Raw genomic sequence first — 21,376 nt, 5'->3', positions numbered from 1 at the left:
TTTGTATATGTAGTTAAAGATGTTCCTTCTTTAGGGCCGTTTCAGTTTTTGCACATGTACTATGAGAAACGCTCGCCATGGTTTGCTCCTCCAGAAAGACGTACCTAGCTATGATGCCCCTAAAGCGTTAGAAGGCAAAGCTTGTTTGTTGTTGTTTGTCCGACTGTGTGGAGCAAGAACTCCTCGCGTGGTGCAGTGTCCGATAACGTTCGCACCTGACTTAACAGTAGTGCTAGCTTCTACATCATGTTATCGCGTTTCGCGCCGTGGAAGCGAAAATACTTCTTGAGAGGCACGTTTCTGGTACATATAGACACGCTTCTCAAGTTTCAACGCCAGAAAAAAAAGAAAGGTGACGACTAAAGAAAAACACGCAGCACGGCGCATGAGCACGCCGTCGTCATTGGGCGTTGTTAGGAGGTAACTGACAGGCTGGCCTGACAAGTCCCTAGAGCAGGTATTTCTGCACATTTTTACTACGCATGCACGTTTTGATTGTATTTAAACTTGTTCTTTCGAGTAATCACTAGCTTCGGCTTAACGAAGTGTGCGTTAGATGTCATTTTTTTGTTGTTATATGCACCGATCAATCGATGAACACTAGAAAGGAAGGCAGGAGGGTAATTTTTCATCATTAGAAAAATTTGCGCATGAACAGGATCAATGGCACACAAGAGAACTCTAACAATTTAATTATGAAGTTTTACGAGCCAAAACCACTTTCTGATTATAGGGCACGCCGTAGTGGAGGACTCCGGAAATTTCAACCACCTAGGGTTCTTTAACGTGCACCTAAATCTAAGTACACGGGTGTTCTTGCATTTCGCCCCAATCAAAATGCGGTCGCCGTGGCCGGGATTCGATCCGGTGACCTCCTACTCAACAGCCCAACACCATAGCCGCTGAGAATAAAAGAACACGGGTGATGTGTCTATTTCATTGGTATTGTTACTGCACTGCAATTCTGTGAATTTCGCTCAACTAACAAGCTCAAATTAGGACGCTTGTACAAGGCATTTTGTACCTTCGCTCTTTCAACGGGGTGAGATCAAATTGGCGTGACTGCCATTAGGGGCATTTCTTAATATGCTCGAATGATGAACATTATAAATTCCATGAGAAGGATAAAATACAAAAGCTTTATTGCTTGGTTTATAGAGTTCAGCATCCCCCAGCGATACAGTGGACAGTGTGTGGTTGAGAGCTCTGCATTAATTTCAAACATCTAGGCTTCCTTAATGCGCAAACAGAGGGTGTTAAACGGGTATTTTTGAATTGTGTTTTCACATTCCGGACCACGCTGAACGGGAATCGTACTCGCAACCTCATGCTTACAGTAGAAGACCACAGTCGCTTACGAACCGTGGGGGCTACATGATAGATTTCTTCGTGATCCGACCTCAATAAGAACAAGATGACAGCGGTTTGTTAGCTTTATTTTCTCCCTCATTAGATAATCAACGTGATGCTTTTCTGGTGGTATAATTCGAAGCAGACATGTACCGCTTTGTTGCTTGTGCCTTGAGAAAAGCTTAAAAGAGAACTGTATACACCCCTTACTTACAGATTACGATGGGGAACCAGCGACTCATTCTACTATTTGTGGTATGCGCCACGAATGCAATTGACAACAATTTGTTCCCGAGGAGTCGTGAGCATCGATTTTCACTTTTATGCATTCATTGAGCGCCAATCTTTGAGTGATAAGCCGTTTGCGTTTATGTTGAAAAAATTGTTTCAGGTATGACGTCAGCGTCCGTATGTGACAGCCCCGTGTGCAAAGCCAGAGGTGCGTACGTCTATGATTTGCCACCCTGTGTCGTAGCACGTTATCACTGCGGAAGCCGTGCAAGTGCTGCCACATGTTAAGTCTTGCTTAACATCCCAAGAACTACTGATGATATGGCAGATATACGAATAGAAAGGATATCTATAATGATCTTATTCGTAGATTGCCTAATAAAACTATGTTCAGGTGCTAAGATCCTGTTACAGCACTACTACGCACTCGCTTATTAATTTCCATGCTATACTCCAGGGCAAATCAGAACACGCGCAAACGCAATTTTTTTCTTAGTGCAGAATATAGGCAGTGATAGTTTGCAAGATGTGATAATGCGTTAGCTTCTCACACTGATACCGGTTGTCTTGTTACTATTCAAGTTTCTGGTTAAAAATCAATCATCCGGAAGCGACAATGGCGTTGGGCCACTAAAGTTTATTATATATTGTTTAGGAGGACTTCACATTTGAAAACATCGCGTACAATATCCATTGGTCAATATGTTTGTCTCAACTTACACGTCGGGACCAATATTACACTTTGGGACCAATACCTTGATTCCAACGTACACCGTGATCTTAATTTAACACATTGACCCTTGTTTCAGCAAAAAAAAATACGCAAATGGGCTCGTTATCATTCGCTTTAGTTTCGTTGCTATTACGCCGAATGTCTCGGCGTCTTCGTTGTTTCAGAAGCACCCTTGAGATTTGAGCACTTTATTTTTCGTTGAAGGAGTTCCACGGGTGAGCGGCAGTACTGCTCGCCGGTGCCATTCCTAGTACTGCGGGTGTCTGCTGTGATAAAGGGGCCAGAAATAATTCCACAAAAACATTTTTGTCTCTTGCAGCTGAACTGATTTTGGCATCTATAAACAGTAGCACTGACCCTTGCGATGATTTTTACGCCTACGTTTGCAATGGCTGGAAAGATGCACACCCCATTCCTGAGGACTCACCATTCGCAAATTCTTTCGTGGAGATAACGTTGAATGTGAAGCAGGACCTAAGAGGTAGGCACTACGTATATGTATATATGTATACCTTCTGTGTGGTTCAATTGTTTGCTTCAATTGAGGCTGAGGTGCCAAGGACTTCCGCTAAAAATTTCAGTAGCGTTCGTCATCGTCACTACCACCACTCCAGTTAGGTCCACTGCACTATTAGCACTTGCCATCAAGATCTCCAATTTCTCCTGTTATTCGACATCATACAGCCTCCAATTCGGCAACGTAATCGACTAAATGGGAACGAATGGGAGGATATTTTCCTCATTAGTGCTCGGGATTCATAGCACCAAATGTTTACTTCTAGTAATCCTAAAACACCCGCCGCGGTTGCTCAGTGGCTATGGTGTTCGGCTGCTGAGCACGAGGTCGCGGGATCGAAGCCCGGCCATGGCGGCCGCATTTCGATGGGGGCGAAATGCGAAAACACCCGTGTACCTAAATATTAGGTGCACGTTAAACAACCCCAGGTGGTCAAAATTTCCGGAGTCCTCCACTACGGCGTGCCTCATAATCAAAAAGTGGTTTTGGCACGTAAAACACCATAACTTAATTTTTTTAAATCCTAAAACACATCTCGAAGGTGAAATAGGTGCACACATTATATAGACCAAACTTTCGTACACACAAGACAATTGAGCGCTTATCTTGTGTCTACTTTCCCGTGTTTCGGGTGATATTATTAATTGTGCAGGTATAGAATGGAGTGGGTGTTTGAAGGACATAAATAGCCCGAGACCACCGGAGAAGCTTCCCTGAAATGGACAAAAGTAGGCTTGGTACCGTGGTGAGCTGAACGTACGCATAATACAATAGCAGGATCACAGCAAAACGAGAATCCTATTCATAGGCTCCTATTCTTCGAAGCGAGAACATTATTTGTTGCTTTCGACAGCTCCTAGGAGGTTTTAACAACCATGGCTTTCCAGAAATTGACCTGTGTTGATTGGACCATGAAGGGCGTCGTCTTAAAGATCACTAATTGTCAGAACAGAGAGTGAAGTGTCACCAATGTTGTGTTGCAGAATGTTTTAGGAGACATTCGGTAAGGCCGATGCTGAGAGCTATAAATGAGTGTAGTTAATCCCTAGCTAATAGCACGCGTTCTGAGTATCATAACTGCAGGTTGACTGCCAGGTAAAAACTGTCGCTTAGGCGTCAAGCCATTAGCAATCTCCATTGTGCCTTGTCTCCGTTTTCAACCCGTGGACAGAAATTTTGGAAAACCTCCCTGTTGTGCCTGAAGCCAAGACCGCCAGGGAAAAAGCAGCGGTTGCATATCAAGCATGCATAAGAAGCGGTAAGTGAATGGTATGCTAAAACCAATTTTTAAATCGAAGCTTTATCTGCACACCCACCCGAACCATCCTGACCATGAATGCTGGGTGCTGCGCTGTCTTGCTCAATAGCTATCTCTTAAAATGTTCGAAATACGTGCCCGATGGTGGAACCTAACCTTGGTACTTCAGCAAAGCATCCCGATGCTCTAACCATTAGGCCACAATCGGACGTACACTTCTGTTGTGCCGATGCCACCTAGTTCTTTGGGATGGTTTCTTCATGTGTCCCATTGAGTAGTATGGCTGCACGAGAGCATATGCATGAGTGTCGGTTTCCTTTACGTCAGAGATGCAGAAATGAAATGGGTGAATTTACAGCATTTGACTAGGCACTTCACGAAACGTTCGCATCACATAAATTTCAAGATGTGCGTTCTGTCTGCAGATTTTCTTTCTGTGATGTCCTCATGCCTCGTCGTGCAAAAGGTAAAAAAAAACGGCAGGGCACATCTCACGATGACTGTAGGCGTCAATGCGATCAGCATTCAAATGATGCAGCGACAAACTGTTCATCAAAGGTACCTTATTGAGACCACTGTTGGGGTCATCCTGAGATTATCTCTGTTTCAGCTATATGTGGCATACGGTGCCTCCGGGATCGGCCTACATTTCTATGACTGTCGTTCTCCAAGGTCGACCACGACCATGACCATGACTGCATGAAGACAACTGTGTGACGACGATGGAGCGACGGAGGAGGCATGACGTCACTGGAATGGCGACGACGGCATGATGGCAAAAGAATGGCTATTGTTAAATGTTGACGATAGCACAAAGATATCAGCACGAACGCCGATTTTGCCGATGCAACAAAACTCGCCGAAAAATTATATGACTGCGCGGAAAGCAGCAAAGTACAATGTTTAATGAAGAGTACGGCGATTGCATAAAAACAGCAGCCACCCATGCGCATTTAGTAAAATGACAATTCATGATCATTCACCATTAACAACACAAATTGCAAAGTGTTGACATACAATATGCTTGCAAGTGTACCCCTGACATCTACTGCCCACTTACTTCGTTTTGCGCAGTCTTACTTAAATCATGATTTCAGACTTTTCCTGTTGTGTGAAGGCTATGAGCTCACGAGCTGTTTAGACTCGTTTCTTTGATTCTATCGCCTCATGTATTCAGTTCGTTATTCGCGAAATGCTCCTTCTTGTATGTTCGTAGGAAACGACGAAATAGAAAGCCTTAGTGCCGTTCGGCGACTGCTGGAGTCGAATGGACTTGGACAATGGCCAATTCTGGACGGCGAAGACATCGACGATCTTGGAAAGCTTGAAGACGTGATAAAGACGACTGGGCTGCCATCTTTATTTGCAGTTGATGTCGCCAAGGACATGGACGACCTGACACGCCACATCCTTCAGGTGCACGCTCCTACTTTTCATGAATATTCCTGTTTTTCATTACTGCTCTTGCACCTTGGGAATTTCTGCCGATATTGGCATCATTAGTATATTATTTTTTGAAGTTGTCGCTTAATTCGCCCTTACTCTCCAACGAGTAAGCCATCGAGTTATCTCTATTCATATAGAGAGGCTTTAGAAAGTTAGGTGTTATGCAGGTTACTACAGCACACTACGGCGGATGTTCCATAAACTCGGAAGCTTGCTTTCAAAAGATTTCATACTTGTTTCCTTAGTCGCTATACGTTTCTTTCAGGTAGGTGCATGATTTACTTTATTTTATTATTTGTTTATAAATACTGAGATCTCACACAGAATATATTACGTAGCAAATTGCCACACACAATGCCAAGCAATATGCGAAAGAGAAACAATGCAGGCAATAAACCTAATCGTTAAGATATTTTAGTAGAAGAATTAGTAGACAAAACCATCAGTAATACTTGCAGACAAGAAGAAAAACGATGTAATGTTTCTCGAACGACGATTATCTGGGTTGCGATGTCATCAAAAAGAAACATCCTCTTTGATGATACCAAGACTGCTTTTTATAAAGCTATTTGGCCTGATTCCGCCAGGTCCTACCTCTCATCATAGGTGCTTGCGCGAGTCGTGTTCTCTGTATATCGTCGCCTTTTCCCGCCATTAAAGAGAGCGTATTGAATCCCTCAACATTTAAGCATGTGCTCAGGAAGACCGCAAAATCCGTGAAGCTGCCGCTTTCAAGCTTTTATCAATCGACCGATGAAACCAACAGTTGATGGACTCGCATGTCAATTCGGTGACTTTACTTTTCTTGCCACAGCTGGGCCAAAAACGAGACAATAGCCTCGAGTCCCTCACCCGCGGTTCAATGAACCTAGCGAGTACCTTGGCCGATGCGTTCCTCGGCGTGACGAAAACTGCGGCGAGACTGCTGAGACCAAATGCCACCGATGAGCAGCTGGACACGTACGCCAACAAGACACTGTCATTCATGGCGGAACTGCGCGCGGTACGAAATATTGAACAGTTTTTTTTTCGCACACTTTATCAAAAAAGAAATTGAGTAAGCTATATTGGCGACGAAGCCGCAGTGGTGTAGGTACATGAAACGTCTTGTGCGCGCTGCATAGTGCGTATGGAAACTTTGGCGTAAAAATGACCTTAAGAAATACAGAAGAGACATTTATTCACGCTTGACAAGGCAGATATGCCTGAAGTGTTATACAACTGATAGGGGTCCTAAAGTCTAATCTAGCGATCATACTCCATAGCTATTCTTAGTAGGCCGGCCATAATCAAAGGTGTTGGGGTGGTTTGGCATTCCTATTTCTTCTCAGCCCGACGCGACGAATGTGGGGTATCCATAGCCGAGCAATTGTCAAAATGTTTTTCAAATTGCACACCTTGTAAGCCATGTAACTTTGACAAGCACAGGTTTTTTGACGTATTGTACCAACCATAGCAGAGTTCTCTCGACCACTTGACTACTCCCGCTCGGAATGATAAACCTACGGCCGAGAATTGCCTCTCTGAACGCTCAGCGAGAGGGTAAATTTAGTTTCGATAACGGTGCCATTTGTGTTCGCGACACAGACCTCATAGAGCAATGGCTTCTTTCCTCAACACAACCATACCCAAGCAAGGCGCATTTGTAGCACACAGAGTAGCTTTCTTACGCAGAGTAGCATCGGTAGCACACAGAGGGGGTAGCACACAGGGTAGTAGCTTTCGTTACACACAGAACGTCACATGCGGTTTTATCAAGCGACTCCCCCGTTAAAAATCTTGTGACGGCAGCTCTAATCAGATGTTTTCAGTTGGTAAATGCTAGAATGGTACACATCGTAAGCGGGATAGAAATATTCAAATAAACGTCTATTTGAAGTATCCAAAAAATTTTTACAATCTTAACATGATATGGCATCCGTATGCTCACTACTCGCATGAGCGCTGATGTCTTGAACGATTATTTAGGTAATGGTAACATTCGAGTAACATTGCCAATGAAACGTTAAGCTTGCACAAATCGAACAAGTTATTATGACCACACTGTCAACCAAAGGTGGGAGACGTGCAGGTGGTAAGCTATAGCCGTGAGCAGACAACAGACAATTGCAAGAATCGCACGATGAAATTGAACGTTACCACCGATCAAGGGTCCTGACAGCTCGAATGACTGAAGCACACATTTCCTACGAATGTATGAACAATTATGGTGACCACTTGGGATGCAGCACATAAAAACGTGCAGGACCAGGCCGTCTGAAACTGTATAGAGTTTCGTACTGTGGCCTCAGGTACTTTGGAACATCGTAAACAAGGAGGAGTTTTATTTAGAAAGACTGGCTATCTGGCCTATTATGGCACGAGCGAGGATGGGACGAGATATAGAGAAAAGAACCATAATTAATATATTTCGCCTAAATTTCACAGAAATTGTAACGACTATATGATAATGTGATGCGCTTGTGTTTCCATTTAAGAGAACGAAAATGATCTCTTTAGTTTCTCGTATTACTTTAGCCAGCTGAAGTCAAGTACAGATTACTAATCTTACACTTATTACAGGTGCAACAGCCGCCCGAAGAGACGCGCCAAGCAAGGAACAATTATCGAAAGGCCACCATAGAAGAATTTCAGAGAGAAATTTTCGGTGTGAGTGCCATTTACTTTCAGTTGAGCTGCAGTTTTGCTCTCAGCCGTACACTGAATACGATGCCTCATGCAGCAGAAAATAAATAAAAACAAATAGAATGCAGCTTCTATGTTTCAAAGCGGCACACCGATATGCTTTTGAGCATAGGAACGAAATAATATTACTGCCGGAAAACGGTTGGCGGAACAAGGAAATAAAGCATGATTCTTCCGTTTGTAATAGAAGAAATGCATATAAGAACTGCAAATGGAAGAGAGCGCCAATCGTGCCACATTTGGCTCAAATAATTTCAGTTAGCGAATTGATTATATATTGCACACGCTAAGGGAATGCCCATGTCAAATTATTGTAAGTACACGCGATTACTTGCTTTGTATTCCCAGTACCCCTGAAAAATAAAAGTAAACTCAGACAGTTATTTGTACTAGCGAAAGAAAAGCTGATAATACTGAAGAACAATGCAGTAGTTCAACCATTAAGCCTTGATATAAAATAAAATAAGCATGATAAAAATATTGTGGGAAGTTGTTTTATTACCTAAATATGCGACATAATATTCCTGTTGATTCACCCTGAACAGCTTTTAGAACAATATCTCAACACTCTTGCAGCTTGATCTGCTCAAAGTCATTGGGAATGAATTCGCCAAAGTAAATATCACAATTCCCAAGGAAGAAAAGATTGTCGTTAACGCCATTCAACACGTTAACGCCACTGTTCAAGTTTACCTCCAAGCAGACCTGTGAGTACTTGCGTTCAAATCCGTAGAGAACACGGGCACGGAGAAACGCAGCTAATCAAATGTTGCCTGAGCTTTTTCAAGTGTTATAACTCTTAAATCTGCATGCGGGCTCAGGTAGTTGAACATATTATGATTCAGTGCTAGTCTTTGCATAATAGCATTACCTGCGTTGGGGTGTCCCGACTCTAGTAAATTTACCTATTTTACTGCAGGAAAAGTTTTAAGGTATGCCTCGCAAATTAATGGACACTGTAAGGGTTCTAAGCTGTTGGGAAATGTAGTCGATGGCGTTTAAAAGGAGAACAGTTGTTTATCTTTTGGAAAGACGATGGTCATAATATAGATAACGTCTGGAATTGAGGGATATAAACAAAATGCCACGTTACATTCGCTATATGAACCATCACGGATGTTATCAAATGAGGAGACTGAATGTCTACTTAATTGCGATTCTCAGAGTGTAATGCACGATCAACAACAACAACCATAGAGAGGGGACACGAAACTTCATAGGAAGAAGACGTCTTTTTAATGCAGCTTTTAACCCAGAATCATGGGACAGATATTTCAAAAATAAGAAGGAAGAAGAGTGCAAAAAAAATATACTGTGCTAGATTGAGTAGAGACAGTTAAAACATACCTTCCTTGAGAACTCAACAGTCATGGTTTAGGGACATTTTCATCAAGATCACGCCTTCAGAAAGCATTTGTTTACGTGAATAATTCTGTCCAATGGCGTTGCGGGATCGTTTAGAAGGCTGCATTTTTGAAAACCCAGATCCCCTGCTACTTATAAGAACATCACTTGAGCAGGAAGTGTCAGCTCTTGCTATTTGTTTTTTTTTCAAATAAAGTGGAGCACAGCAATTATAAAGGAAGATAAATAGGTATTTAAATGTTTTCGTTCCGCAGTTCAATTCAGCGGGCAATCTGGAAATAAAAATAAAAACAAAAAGAAAGCCAAGTGTCTTGCTTCTGAATTTACGCACGAAGCCATAAATCTAGTTGAATTTGTTACGTGCCCACGTGTTACGCACATCAATTCGAATCAAGCGTCAGTTTTATAAAGAGAGGCAGTGCTACACACCAATGCCAATATTTTGGCGCTGCTATGGTGGGCTATTTTTCGGCGATGAATGAAAGTATAATAACAGAGAGAAGTGATTTAAAGAAATACAGAAATTCTAGACAGAGGTCGTTCTGGGTGGCTGCGAAAAATTGGTAGCACATGGATAAAAAGGGAAAGAGGGCGTAAGCCAGCGTGAAACGAAAGGAGACGAGCCCGAGCAATATATAACGCGTAGGCATTGCAGTAATAGCAGGTGACCTTCTTAAAGCCTATCATGTAGGCCAGTAAGCCTCATAAACAATAAAAGCACAAGTGTAGTGGTCGGTACGGAGTTCCTTTAGAAGCACTCACCTAGAACATGTTGTTCGAATCGTGAACGATTGTTCAGTTTATCTAGCTATGCAGAGTTTCAGTATAGAGTACGCAAAACGGCTGGACACGCTATAAAACAGTGGCTAGAAAATGCGCATGTACACACATTTAAAAGCGTCACATTTGATAGATGTACACAGGCATGCATTTACATTTAGCATTGTGGGTTTTGCGTGAGTAGCCTAACAATGCGGCGGGTAAGGAAAGCCAGCCACGGTTGTCAATTAGCCCTTGATACTTTCATTTCACCCCAACAGCCAACAATTGTTATCAATGAGATCAGCAGTCTGCTGTGAGGTAGGTCGGCCTAAAACAAGATCCCACTTTCTTGATTTCAACCTACCAGACGTCGCCACAACTCTCAGCGTTGGTCCTGCTGCCTTAGTCATTTGTTGACGACATGGAACGCTCTATTAATGGCCTCATCGATAACATCTGCTTAACAGGACCGTAGCCGTACTGCGCTCGTCCTCGTAAAAGGGTCAAATGCTCTGCTAAGGCTTTCTAATGCACCGCAATAACGCCTTGTGAATTTCAAGTACCTCGAAATTGAAGTGCGACCGCTAATCTTCTGGTCTCGTTTTCTCTTCGTGATCAGTGACACGGTGTACAACTACGTCGGTTTCACGAAGGTCACCGAACTTCTTCAGCTTGCGTCCAAAGATTTTGCAGCACTGGTTGCACGCATGCTCCAGATGGCGATGGGTGTCCATGAAACGGCCCGCTGGAAGCAATGCGTCCGCCACGTGGAGCGAATTATGACGGACACCGTGGGACGACTGTACACGGAGCACCGATTGACAAAAGAAGCGAAAAATGAGGTAACTGCGCCTACTTGCTTTATTCAAGGCAACTAATGTTCTACAGGGGTACTAACAAGACGCATTATTTGCACATAATACGAGACTTAATTTCAAAAAACGACGAACTCAAGTGGGCCGAGAGTGATGAGTCAGGATCGAACAACAACAACAACAACAACAACAACAACAACAACAACAACAACAACAACAACAACAACAACAACAACAAAAAGCAGCAGCTGTGTCCAAAACCAGCGAAGTATTAAACAACTACACGGAGCTTCGTAGTTTGATCAGCTGTATAAACTGCTGCAAGCATTCGCTTACGAATGAATGAACGAGCATGGTGTTAAGTGGGCACAGCGAAACATGGACATATTTCCTTAGATGACCGCAAGCATTCACTGTCGCAACGCTAGCGAGATGAAGAGTACAGGCCTCGGGAAGGGAACGCCTAGGGCTGGCTCTCACTTCCACGCGTGTCAGACACTTCAGATCAGGTGACCTCCTACATTAGGCGCGTGGCAAGGCAGCGCTCATTAGGCGGCCAGCCCTACAGGCTCGGCCAACGTTTGCACCTGCCGCACATCGCCTCCAAGATACGGTATGCGGCGGCGCGTATGCGTTCAGCCATGCAGATGTTTATGCGCAGCCACGGCCAGGGTAGAGACGGAGGTGCGTGGTCACTTGCATACCCTTCCTCTTGCACGCGTTTTATCACGTGACCTCAAATACTGCACACGTGGGAGAACGACATGCATAAAACCACCATCCTTCTCGGCTTACGCTCGCACGCTTTCTACTGACCCCTCAGCAAAACGAAGGGGGAGGAATTGTCATATCGCATTTGGACTTTACGCAGAACTTCTAAGAGCCAGGGACGCCGATGGGGAGGACGGTGTGTCCATATAGTTAGTATGGCAATAAAAATTAAAATGGGTGGCCTCCAGACACGACGTCCTAATTAAGGACCGTCAACAGGAGCCACGCATGACGAAGATTTTGGCAGTGTCTGGGACCTGCTAATTATTTGTTCACCGATAAAAAGGCGGGCACCTATATGGCCTCAAGAAGGAGAAAAAAATTGAAGGACGATTAAGCTTCGCCTTTAAGAGTAGAACGCGATTGCATTCGAACATCCGGGACTACTTCTTCTCACACTTCCCGGGAACTGGAGCTTACGTAAATATAATGTTTACTGGGAAACGCTGATGGCGAACGCTATGCATGAAGGCAAGCTTCCTGGTAGAAACACGGCCTCTTACGTGGGCCGATCCCGGAGGCTGTGCAGAGCAGTACCAAAAAATCACATAATTTTCAGTTTACTGTTATTGTTTCGGACTCTTAATATTTGAGTATGTGAATACGTAACATAAAAGGCACGTGACGCCTGTGTCTTGTTCCATGATATTTGTTTGTGGGCTGTCATCAAAATTCTCAGGGAAACCTTTGTCAAGAATGTAAGACAAGGCATGAGAAACTTTAATAGTGGAAAGGTATGGAAATATAACCCTCCTATACCAGACATCATATAGCACACAAGGATACCATTTACCAACGAACACCACTAAACACAATCTAAAATCGTGAGGCACATGAAGGACACGTGTTCGTAAACGTCCTCTCAGATACGTTTACTCATTGTGCTGGTATTCTCCATTTGCTGTGAGTTACAGGACGTTACATAAATGATATTCTCCTAGCTAAACCATACACTGGCTCGTTCAAGCTGAAGTTTAGGAAAATGTTACCAGTTTTCAGTGAGTGTAGATTGTGTCTCGCATTACTTAGCTGCTTCGTCCAGAATAAGTTCGACGTCTCCAGCTACGCCACTCATCAGGAGTTTGTTCCGCCGCGGTAGAATGAATGCGTTCTCGGTTAAGGCTACGATGAATACCGTGTGTTTGCCGTAGCCGTAAGAGAAGGCGCTACTGATGAGTGGCAGCGGAACCACGAATTGTCGAGCCGTGGCCGCAGACGATTCGCACGTCGAACATACTCTGGATGAACATGGAAAGTAATGCTTCGAAAGATTGTATTAAAAGAAAACTAGCTGCAAAGTGCCAATCTGCGAAGTTTTAGCACGAACTAGCGAGTGGATAAGCCGTAAATGATGTATATATCTGGCGCTCCTATTTGTGGAACATGCTGCGCTTAAAAGGACCAAGTTGGTTTTGATGTTTACTTCATTTACCTGCTGTCTCGTTGCTTTTTAGGGGCAGAGGCTGGTGCGAGAGATTGGGTTATCTTATTATGATCGCCTGCAACACATTGACTGGATGGATAGCCAAACGCGACGAAAAGCGAGAGAAAAGGTAGTTTTCGATTTTAAAGCTTCCTGTGTCCCTTCATCCACTTAAGAAGTACTCGTGTCTAGAATTTCTTCTGAGATCGCCACCTTCTTCGAAAGCTTTGGATACTTTCGGCAAAAGGGTCCAATTTCCTTGGATAACGGTTGCGAGTCCAAACAGGTACGAAACAAAATATTAGAGATGGATGCGTGCATAGAAGACACCTGGATGCTCCCGTATTTAATGCAAGAAAGTCTACGTGAGTAATAATCGCTTACGCATGGTTTCTTAATAAAAATCTGACGCAGTTGGTAACATAGCGCACTTCACCGTGGCCGTACAGGACTATGTGCAATAGCTGCTGCGTTGTTTGGGGACGTAAATATTCCTGACACTGTGGTATAACACAAGCTTTGCTTCCTGCTACACGAGCTTGTGTGCGCTCCAACATAACCATGTTTTCAGGAAGAAGACAGCTAAGTACACTGCATCCCAAGGGTTTAGCAATAATATGGGCGCAGCAAGGGTGCTTCATTTGTCCCGTTTGAAACGACTCCCTTGAGGGATAAGTTTGAATCGATGATGGGTACAAATGACAACGAAGTAACCAAACAAACGTTACAAAAAATGTTACAAAGTGTTACAAAGTAAATAGCACTACAGCTCTGACAGACGACAAGCAAATTGCATGAAATAAACTTTAATACCGATGGCTATTGAACTCACGTGCTAAATATTTCATTACTGACCAGTAGGTCAGAATATATAGTGGATGGCTTCCGTATACTGTTTCATTCAGCGCAGGTGTAGTTTGAGCTTGCTGTCCTTAAAAACGGTTCTTTTTTCGTGGCCTTAAAGGTAAGGGCATACAAACTTTGGTACAAACAAGTACCATTATAGGTGTAAATATGTAAAGAGTAAATTTAAGGTATCTCTGCGTGCAAGAAATCATACATTTTTCAAACCCGCATAAAAATATGCATTATGATGACTATGCCATGCCGGTGGGAAGAGATTTAGGATCACGTTAAGTAACTGCTAATCGTGTAAATTCTTCTGAGAACCTCTACAACGGCACTCTTCATTGCCGAGAAGTCACCGTAGAGCCCCTTTAGCAGTCATTTGGATGTATTATTTGAAAGGAGCGCCTTTCGAGACGTACATTATTTTATATATAGCGCCAATCGCGTAAAAACACCTCTTAAATTAAAGTCATGCGAGTAGTTAAAGTTTAGCACTCCTTTGGTAGATTACCCCATTACATCTTCGGTTGTGTTGCTGTTCCTCAGAAAAGTTCTTTCTCATTTATTCAGTGAAATGCTAAAAAAGTCACATGAGGGCCCGAGCGACACATCTTATTCTGTACTCTGCTTTCCTAGGCCACCTAAACCCATCAACGGATCGAACCAGTCGAAACACTGAAACGATAAAAAATCCTCGTAAGAGTATTTGATGTACATATTTCGGGTGATCAGTTTTGCAAGCAGCAAACGAAGTAATTGGAAGGACACTTGTATGTTCAGTTTCAGTGGTGCTTTCACTGAACTAAGGCACAGCTTGGAGCTTCTCTAGAATGATGGCGCTGTGCCCAAGACAACTGTAAGGGATGCTCCCAAAAGTGATTGACCCAGAATAAAGCCACTGTGATAAGACTCAATTGCACGCACATATTTCACAGCCGGAAGGCTGTCCCTTCGTAAGGTGGCTCTGTAAATGCGCAAAAGCTAGCCGAACGAGTACACTTTATCTGCTCCTTTTCATGTTGGCTCTATCGCAGCTGTGGAAAATGACGTCTAGGGTTGCTTATCCTGAAACTTTCCTCAACGATGAATATATCAACAGCAAGTACCACGAGGTGAGTGCCATCGTGAAAAAACTTGCCCTCTACACACACACAAAAAGTGCAATGATACGGTAATCAGCGTTTCTTAACTACACCATCTGTTTCGCGTAGAATCTTCGCTGCGAAAAATAGGTCTCTTCAAGAATCAGTTCAAAAAAGTTTTTTCCCCTGTTTCAAAAGGAATGTGTTTCATTCGAAGATTTTCTTAGCGATGACAAAAGCTACGTTGCAACTAAATTCTCCGTAACCTCTGTTAATTTGAGTGACAATGTAATAGACGTTGTTAGTGGCTCTAGCTTTGTAACTTTCATTTTGTGAGCTGATGGTTGCATTAGATTATTTTCTTAGCCTTGTATGTGTGTTTCATAGAGAAGCACGCAACATTCTGAATTAATTAATTTTGTTTAAGAAGCTCTCTCACACATTCTCTTTCAGGTTGGCATAATAAGCAAGGACGAAGACTTTCTAGAGATCTCCAATAAATTTCAGCAAGCTAATTATGCAAGAATGCTGCGGCGACTTCGGCAGCCTGTTCCCAACAGAGATGAGTGTGTTCTATTTGATGGTTCTTGTATTGGTAGCAGTCTACTTGCGATATGATGTCACCAGTAGTTCTGTACCATGCGTTGGTACAATAATGCGTCATGGGATACGAATGGATGTATTGGGCAGTGGTATCCCGTAACTGCAACTAATTTGATGTGCTGTCTTAATCGTGTGTTCTGTAATCATTTTGATTACTCGATGTCGCAACTTCAGGGTAAGCAATATTTATAGAACACCACGTGAATGAGCATGTTTAAGGCGTCTTGAGTTAGTGGTCACTGCACTGACAAGGATTTACCAAATTAATGTCATCTCATGTTTTTTGCGGCGTTTTTTAGATGGAGCGTTGGTGCTGCAGAAGATGCAAATGCGTACTACTCTCCTGAGACAAATGAAATAAGTAAGTTCGATTTCAGCCATCTTTCTTGAAACATGGTGCCTTGTCGTTGCGGATATGCGAATGCTGAGCATGCTTGGCGTGCAGTTTGATTAAGGTCTGTTGTGTACGGAAAAGGGTTGGTACTAATGATTTGCACTTATACATGGACAGTCATACCTGGAGGTATACTTCGTGAACCTTTCTTCCAAGAAGGCCTTCCAGAGTAAGTGATTCATGATTATTCATAAAGATGGTGCTCTCCTGAAAAAAAGAACGTTTTATTTATAGTGAGATGCAGCAGTTAACCTTTTGAATGGTTACGTTTAAACACTATTACGTTCACATGTGCCGAAAGGTTCTTTCGCATCACATATGTTTTTCCACCACAACATATGCTCGTTTCATTTCCCCATACACATAAAAAATTCTGCATAATGAGGGTTAGACTGTCCATGCAAGGCATCACTGAATTGAAAGACTGATTCCAAGTGAACTACCCATTCTTCAACCAGACTGAAAACCCTGAAGCAGGACTGTGTTTTGATAACCACGTTCGTTCAGAGAGAAAAAAGAATTTGGGCGTTCCTTTGTAAAAAATGACCACTCACCTTGCAGCTTATGAGCGCAGTTAGCCATGAAAAATGCAGCATTTCATAACTCTAGGAGAAAGCTAGGTTATTGTGCATTTGTTTTTGATTACCTATACTATCTATATAAGATTGATGGTCGGCACGGCCAAAACAAATAATATGCCTTTCGGGAGTATAAGGAGATGTAAATGCTACGTAAATGCTTAGGTTTTACATAGAAGGCTCCTATAGAGGACCTAGTTTGAAATAATCTACTACAATGAAAAGCTCACTTGGAATGTCCTTATGCCTTTTTAATGTTCGCACAAATAATGTACTGCCTCAAGCATGCTTCCAGGTACCCCGAACCTGCAGCAAAACACCTGCTTTCTTAAAAAGTCAAATGACCTTTTGTATGTTCTAATTAACTCACGCAGATATGTGAACCTTGGGGCAATTGGATCGATCATTGGCCACGAAATAACGCACGGCTATGATGACCAAGGTGAGAAATTCTCTTCCCATAGAGCTGCATTCTTTCAAAAGAAGTAGACCAGTTCGACAACAAGCCATTCTCGCTGTAACGTTTTTGTAATGTAAAATGGTGCAGTTATTACTGTTCTTAAGCATTAACTGGTTTTAACAAAAACTGACGTGGTACAACAACATATTTTCAAAAACTTGCCACATGCACACAGTGCGAGGTTAGCATTGCTCGCCAGCGGTTTCAACAAATATGAACATGATAGGTACATCAATAAATTTTAGCGAAACTCAAGAAATTTGCTGCAGAAACGTGTTCCCACTCAGCGAGGAGTGGTGTTCAGAGAGACTGATCCATTGTAAGACAGCGAACGCTGCGACATGTGGATGTTCTGGTTGGCCATTAGACAATGCAAGGTTCTTTTTGTGGTTCTAGCTGATTCGCGCCATCCATCGCGGCACTTTTGTGAAATAGAAATGTAGATGGCGGAATTTTTCTAAACAATATTTTTGATCAAAGGTTCTCAGTACGATGGCGAAGGACGCCTTGTCGACTGGTGGAGCAACAAAACGGAACAGAAATTCAACGAAAAGAAAGAATGTTTCATCAAGCAATACGGAAGCATGGTCAATCCGGTCACCAACGAGACGGTATGCGCTATTCGCATGGGTAATTTTTTTTACCTAAAGGTGGCAATTTTCAGGTCCACGGAGAGAACACTGTGGGGGAAAATATCGCGGACAATGGAGGAGTACGTGTCGCCTTTGCGGTAGGTATAATATTGCGGCATGTTCTTTTCCACATGTGTTTGGGATATCTAGTAAAATGGCTTCGTACAGTTGCGCCCCAGATTACAGATTATATAGAATAAGAAATGATTTGTAGGCGTATCTGAACTCAGCACGTATGCCTCTACCTGTAGCTCCTCCTTTAAAAAAATAAAAAAACTAAATTTTGTTGAGCATAGTGCGTAGTTCCTTAGCGAAACGGCATTTCTTGCCATGTCATCGAAAATTCATACGCTGCACTTATGACTTGCGGTAATCTAGCGTTGTGCTAAAGATTGGCGTTCCGTTCCGAATACCGAAAAACGAAGCCGTTTGATCCGAAAGTCTCATTACATGTTTTTAAAACAATGAGCAGAATTGCTTGAACAAGTCCACAAAAGGCGTACCTAAGGTTTTTTGAGGTGCTGATAGCGATATAACTGAGTATATAAACAGCTTCTGGTGTGTGTGATAGCCGAAATTTTTTCATGGTTGACACGAAATTTAACTGAAGAAATCATACCACTTCAATTTATCAAACTTTTTGACACACCAGTAGGTACTAAACTTGTCTAAATATCCTTGAAGAGTACAACAAGCTGGTGAAGTTGTCGTACCAGGCAGTGCCGAATGAAAAATGGCAACACAGCGCACCGAAGGTGAAGCTCCAGAGAACTCGCAGCCGTTGTGTTCTAAGCATTTCTTTTTGTCTTGTTTTTCTATCAGACTTACCAGCGTATATCGGAGTCTACTGGTGAGCAAATTATACCAGGCCTTGAGAACTTTTCTCCAGAACAGATTTTCTTCATATCCTATGCACTGGTGCGTGAACAGCATTACGAATGCCCACTTCAAGGCGCCCTAATCGTTATTATTTCGCTCACTTCCTGTTGGACTCGTATACAAAACTTTCTTCTCAATTACTAGGTGTGGTGTTCATCCGAGCGCACAGAAGCAAATTCAATAATAATGGGAGACGTTCACAGTCCAAGCAACTACAGGTAGGTTTGATTCGTCAAAATGCGACACAGCTCAACCTGCACGAAAAGTTTACGTTGCTAAAGTAATAGCCGTACTACTTTTATGGATTAGTGCGCACGACAGAATAAGCAGCCGTCGGGCAACTGCAACAGAGAGTACATTGCATGGGTTGCAATGTGCAGGCCATATATGCGGGAGACATTAAAAAAATATTTCTTTCAACTTAATGAATTCATTGGTGTGCAACCTATTTGAACCGGTTGTAAAGGTGATACACCGCCTGTATGGAAATCTGTCCCATCTAAGGGTGATAAGGACTAGTATGATAAAAATCATAGAACGGCCTTATAATAAAAGACAATGAAGAAGGGAAATCCATTAGCCCGCGGTATTAAAGGAACGCACTGAATACTATTCCTGTTCATCCGTGCTTTTGGCCCCTGCGTTTTTGACATCGCGAACATATGTTACTTGAGTGTGAAAGAAGCATGCAAAACCATGTCGTATTTTCGTGAAAGTGTCATAAATGCACATAGAAAGTGTCTGAAGCACCGTGCCGTTTCACAAAAGATGACTAGCGTTTAGTTATAGATTAAGAGAAAGATTTCCTTTGAGCTGAAAATAAAGAGAAACTATTAAAGTTGTGGCTACAAAATTTAACAGTGCCATGCAACCTTGATGACGCAAGACGGCAGTTATCGCAATCATGCCATGAGCCGAGTTATGCGCTCTGAAACAAAGGATAGGTGAGAGATTTGGAATCCGTGGAGTTTATTAGTGCTATTAATTCCTTTTTAAAATAAACTTGTTCGCGTTTGTGCCAAGCGCTGCACGATGTCAGCGCATTGTTAATTGTAAATTACATATGAGACTTGTACAAAGAATTAACGAATTCTATGGAGCCTGCAATACAGCATGGCCCCTATTTATTTTTATCAGCAGCAGTGATCTGCGCAGTGAGGTGAACAATTTGTTTTGACAACATATTGCTTCCTTAAAGTTCCCTCGGCACCATTTTTGAGGTAGCATTTGCTCAAATAACGATGCTTGCCGTCCCTTGCTAACCTTGATACTTTGTTTGAAACGACTGCTTCACGTTTTCTGTAAAATATCAATTTGTTCGATTGGCATAGTTTTAATCACAACGTTCGCAGGTGGGTACAACACCTAGAAAAATATGATGAGATATTTTTTCCATGGGCACGTACCTGTCGAAAATGTTGAACGTCTTGATGCATAAAAGAAAAAAAATCTTTACAGTGTTATTTTAAATGATATCTGAAGGGCATAAACTATGAGATGCCCGATGATACAAATGAAGCACGCTTTTCCGTGCCAGTAGGGCTGTTTCTGCCGTCAGATTATCCTTTAATGTGGTTTATTTAGGTGGGCAGGAAAAATAACAGCCAAACTATGCAATGTAATCTACAAGGACAGTATCTGAAACATTTTATAGATAAATGTGCGAGACTTTCTGGTGTTTACCCTACTAGTACTCTCGGGACGTTGAACGATTACCGTCAAGGCCATGTGGTCAAGGCCAATAAAAGTAGAGGTTTAGAAAAAGACATGTCCAGTTCACTAAACGTCTTTGTAATAGGGAAGTGCAACCAATATGCCCGTTAACGACACAGAAATGAGTGGTGAGAACCTATCTTGAGTCGAACTTTTTAAGTGTTTTTTTTGAAGTAGCTATGAAAGTTTTTAGCAAGGTTAAGAGTGTCTTAACTGATATTACGGTTGCTACGTATACATTCCCCTTCCGCAATGCAATATATTCAAAACTAGTGCTGAGAGATCTTCACTCGTAACTAAGCATGCAAACGACGTAGCAGGTAAAATTTTCATTTACGCTTTTCGTTTCATTTCAGAGTGAACATTCCGCTGCGGAACTTTGAGGAATTTTCATCGGCGTTTGACTGTGGACAAGGAACATCAATGCATTCACCGCCCCAAGAAAAGTGTGTTTTGTGGTAGCGCGACAACTTCAACTGCCATCAAGTTGCAAATGAATGTTCTAGCACTGTAGTGAAAGAAGTACGCCTCGTTATACAGCCTCCTATGTAACATTTAATTGCTTTCCCTTATTACTGCTGATTGACATATTTGCCATTATGCGTATGATTGATGCACACGTGGTACCCAGCTGCAGCATTTAAATGTCTAGTAGGTGCATAGCGCAGCCTTAGTAGCACTTGCTTGAAACATAGCGCCACTGACCCAACGTATGGATACGATAAATTGAATGTCCTTAAGATAAGCAGGCACTGGTTTACTTTTTCCTGAAATGGTTCAAACAGCTCCAACCACACAATATTACAGTATACAAAGATCGCAAGTGGGTG

General features: G+C 42.6%; 1 protein-coding gene across 1 annotated transcript; it reads left to right on the top strand.

The window, feature by feature from the left end:
• The first annotated feature begins 358 nt into the window (after positions 1-358).
• LOC135901933 (neprilysin-1-like) lies at positions 359-21,059 on the top strand. The gene is made up of 21 exons (XM_065431774.1): positions 359-457; positions 1,567-1,651; positions 1,742-1,789; positions 2,634-2,795; positions 4,003-4,089; positions 5,306-5,505; positions 6,350-6,538; positions 8,098-8,184; positions 8,797-8,927; positions 10,967-11,189; positions 13,388-13,486; positions 15,240-15,317; positions 15,741-15,853; positions 16,190-16,251; positions 16,402-16,453; positions 17,237-17,304; positions 17,803-17,933; positions 17,987-18,052; positions 18,777-18,872; positions 18,978-19,051; positions 20,903-21,059. The coding sequence occupies exons 2-21, from the start codon at positions 1,573-1,575 to the stop codon at positions 21,006-21,008; spliced, it is 2,151 nt and encodes a 716-aa protein (XP_065287846.1). The 5' UTR covers positions 359-457; positions 1,567-1,572; the 3' UTR covers positions 21,009-21,059.
• Positions 21,060-21,376: the final 317 nt, after the last annotated feature.

Source organism: Dermacentor albipictus, chromosome 9 (assembly GCF_038994185.2).
Source record: "Dermacentor albipictus isolate Rhodes 1998 colony chromosome 9, USDA_Dalb.pri_finalv2, whole genome shotgun sequence".
NCBI lineage: Eukaryota > Metazoa > Arthropoda > Arachnida > Ixodida > Ixodidae > Dermacentor > Dermacentor albipictus.
This window is presented reverse-complemented; position numbering and strand designations above follow the sequence as displayed.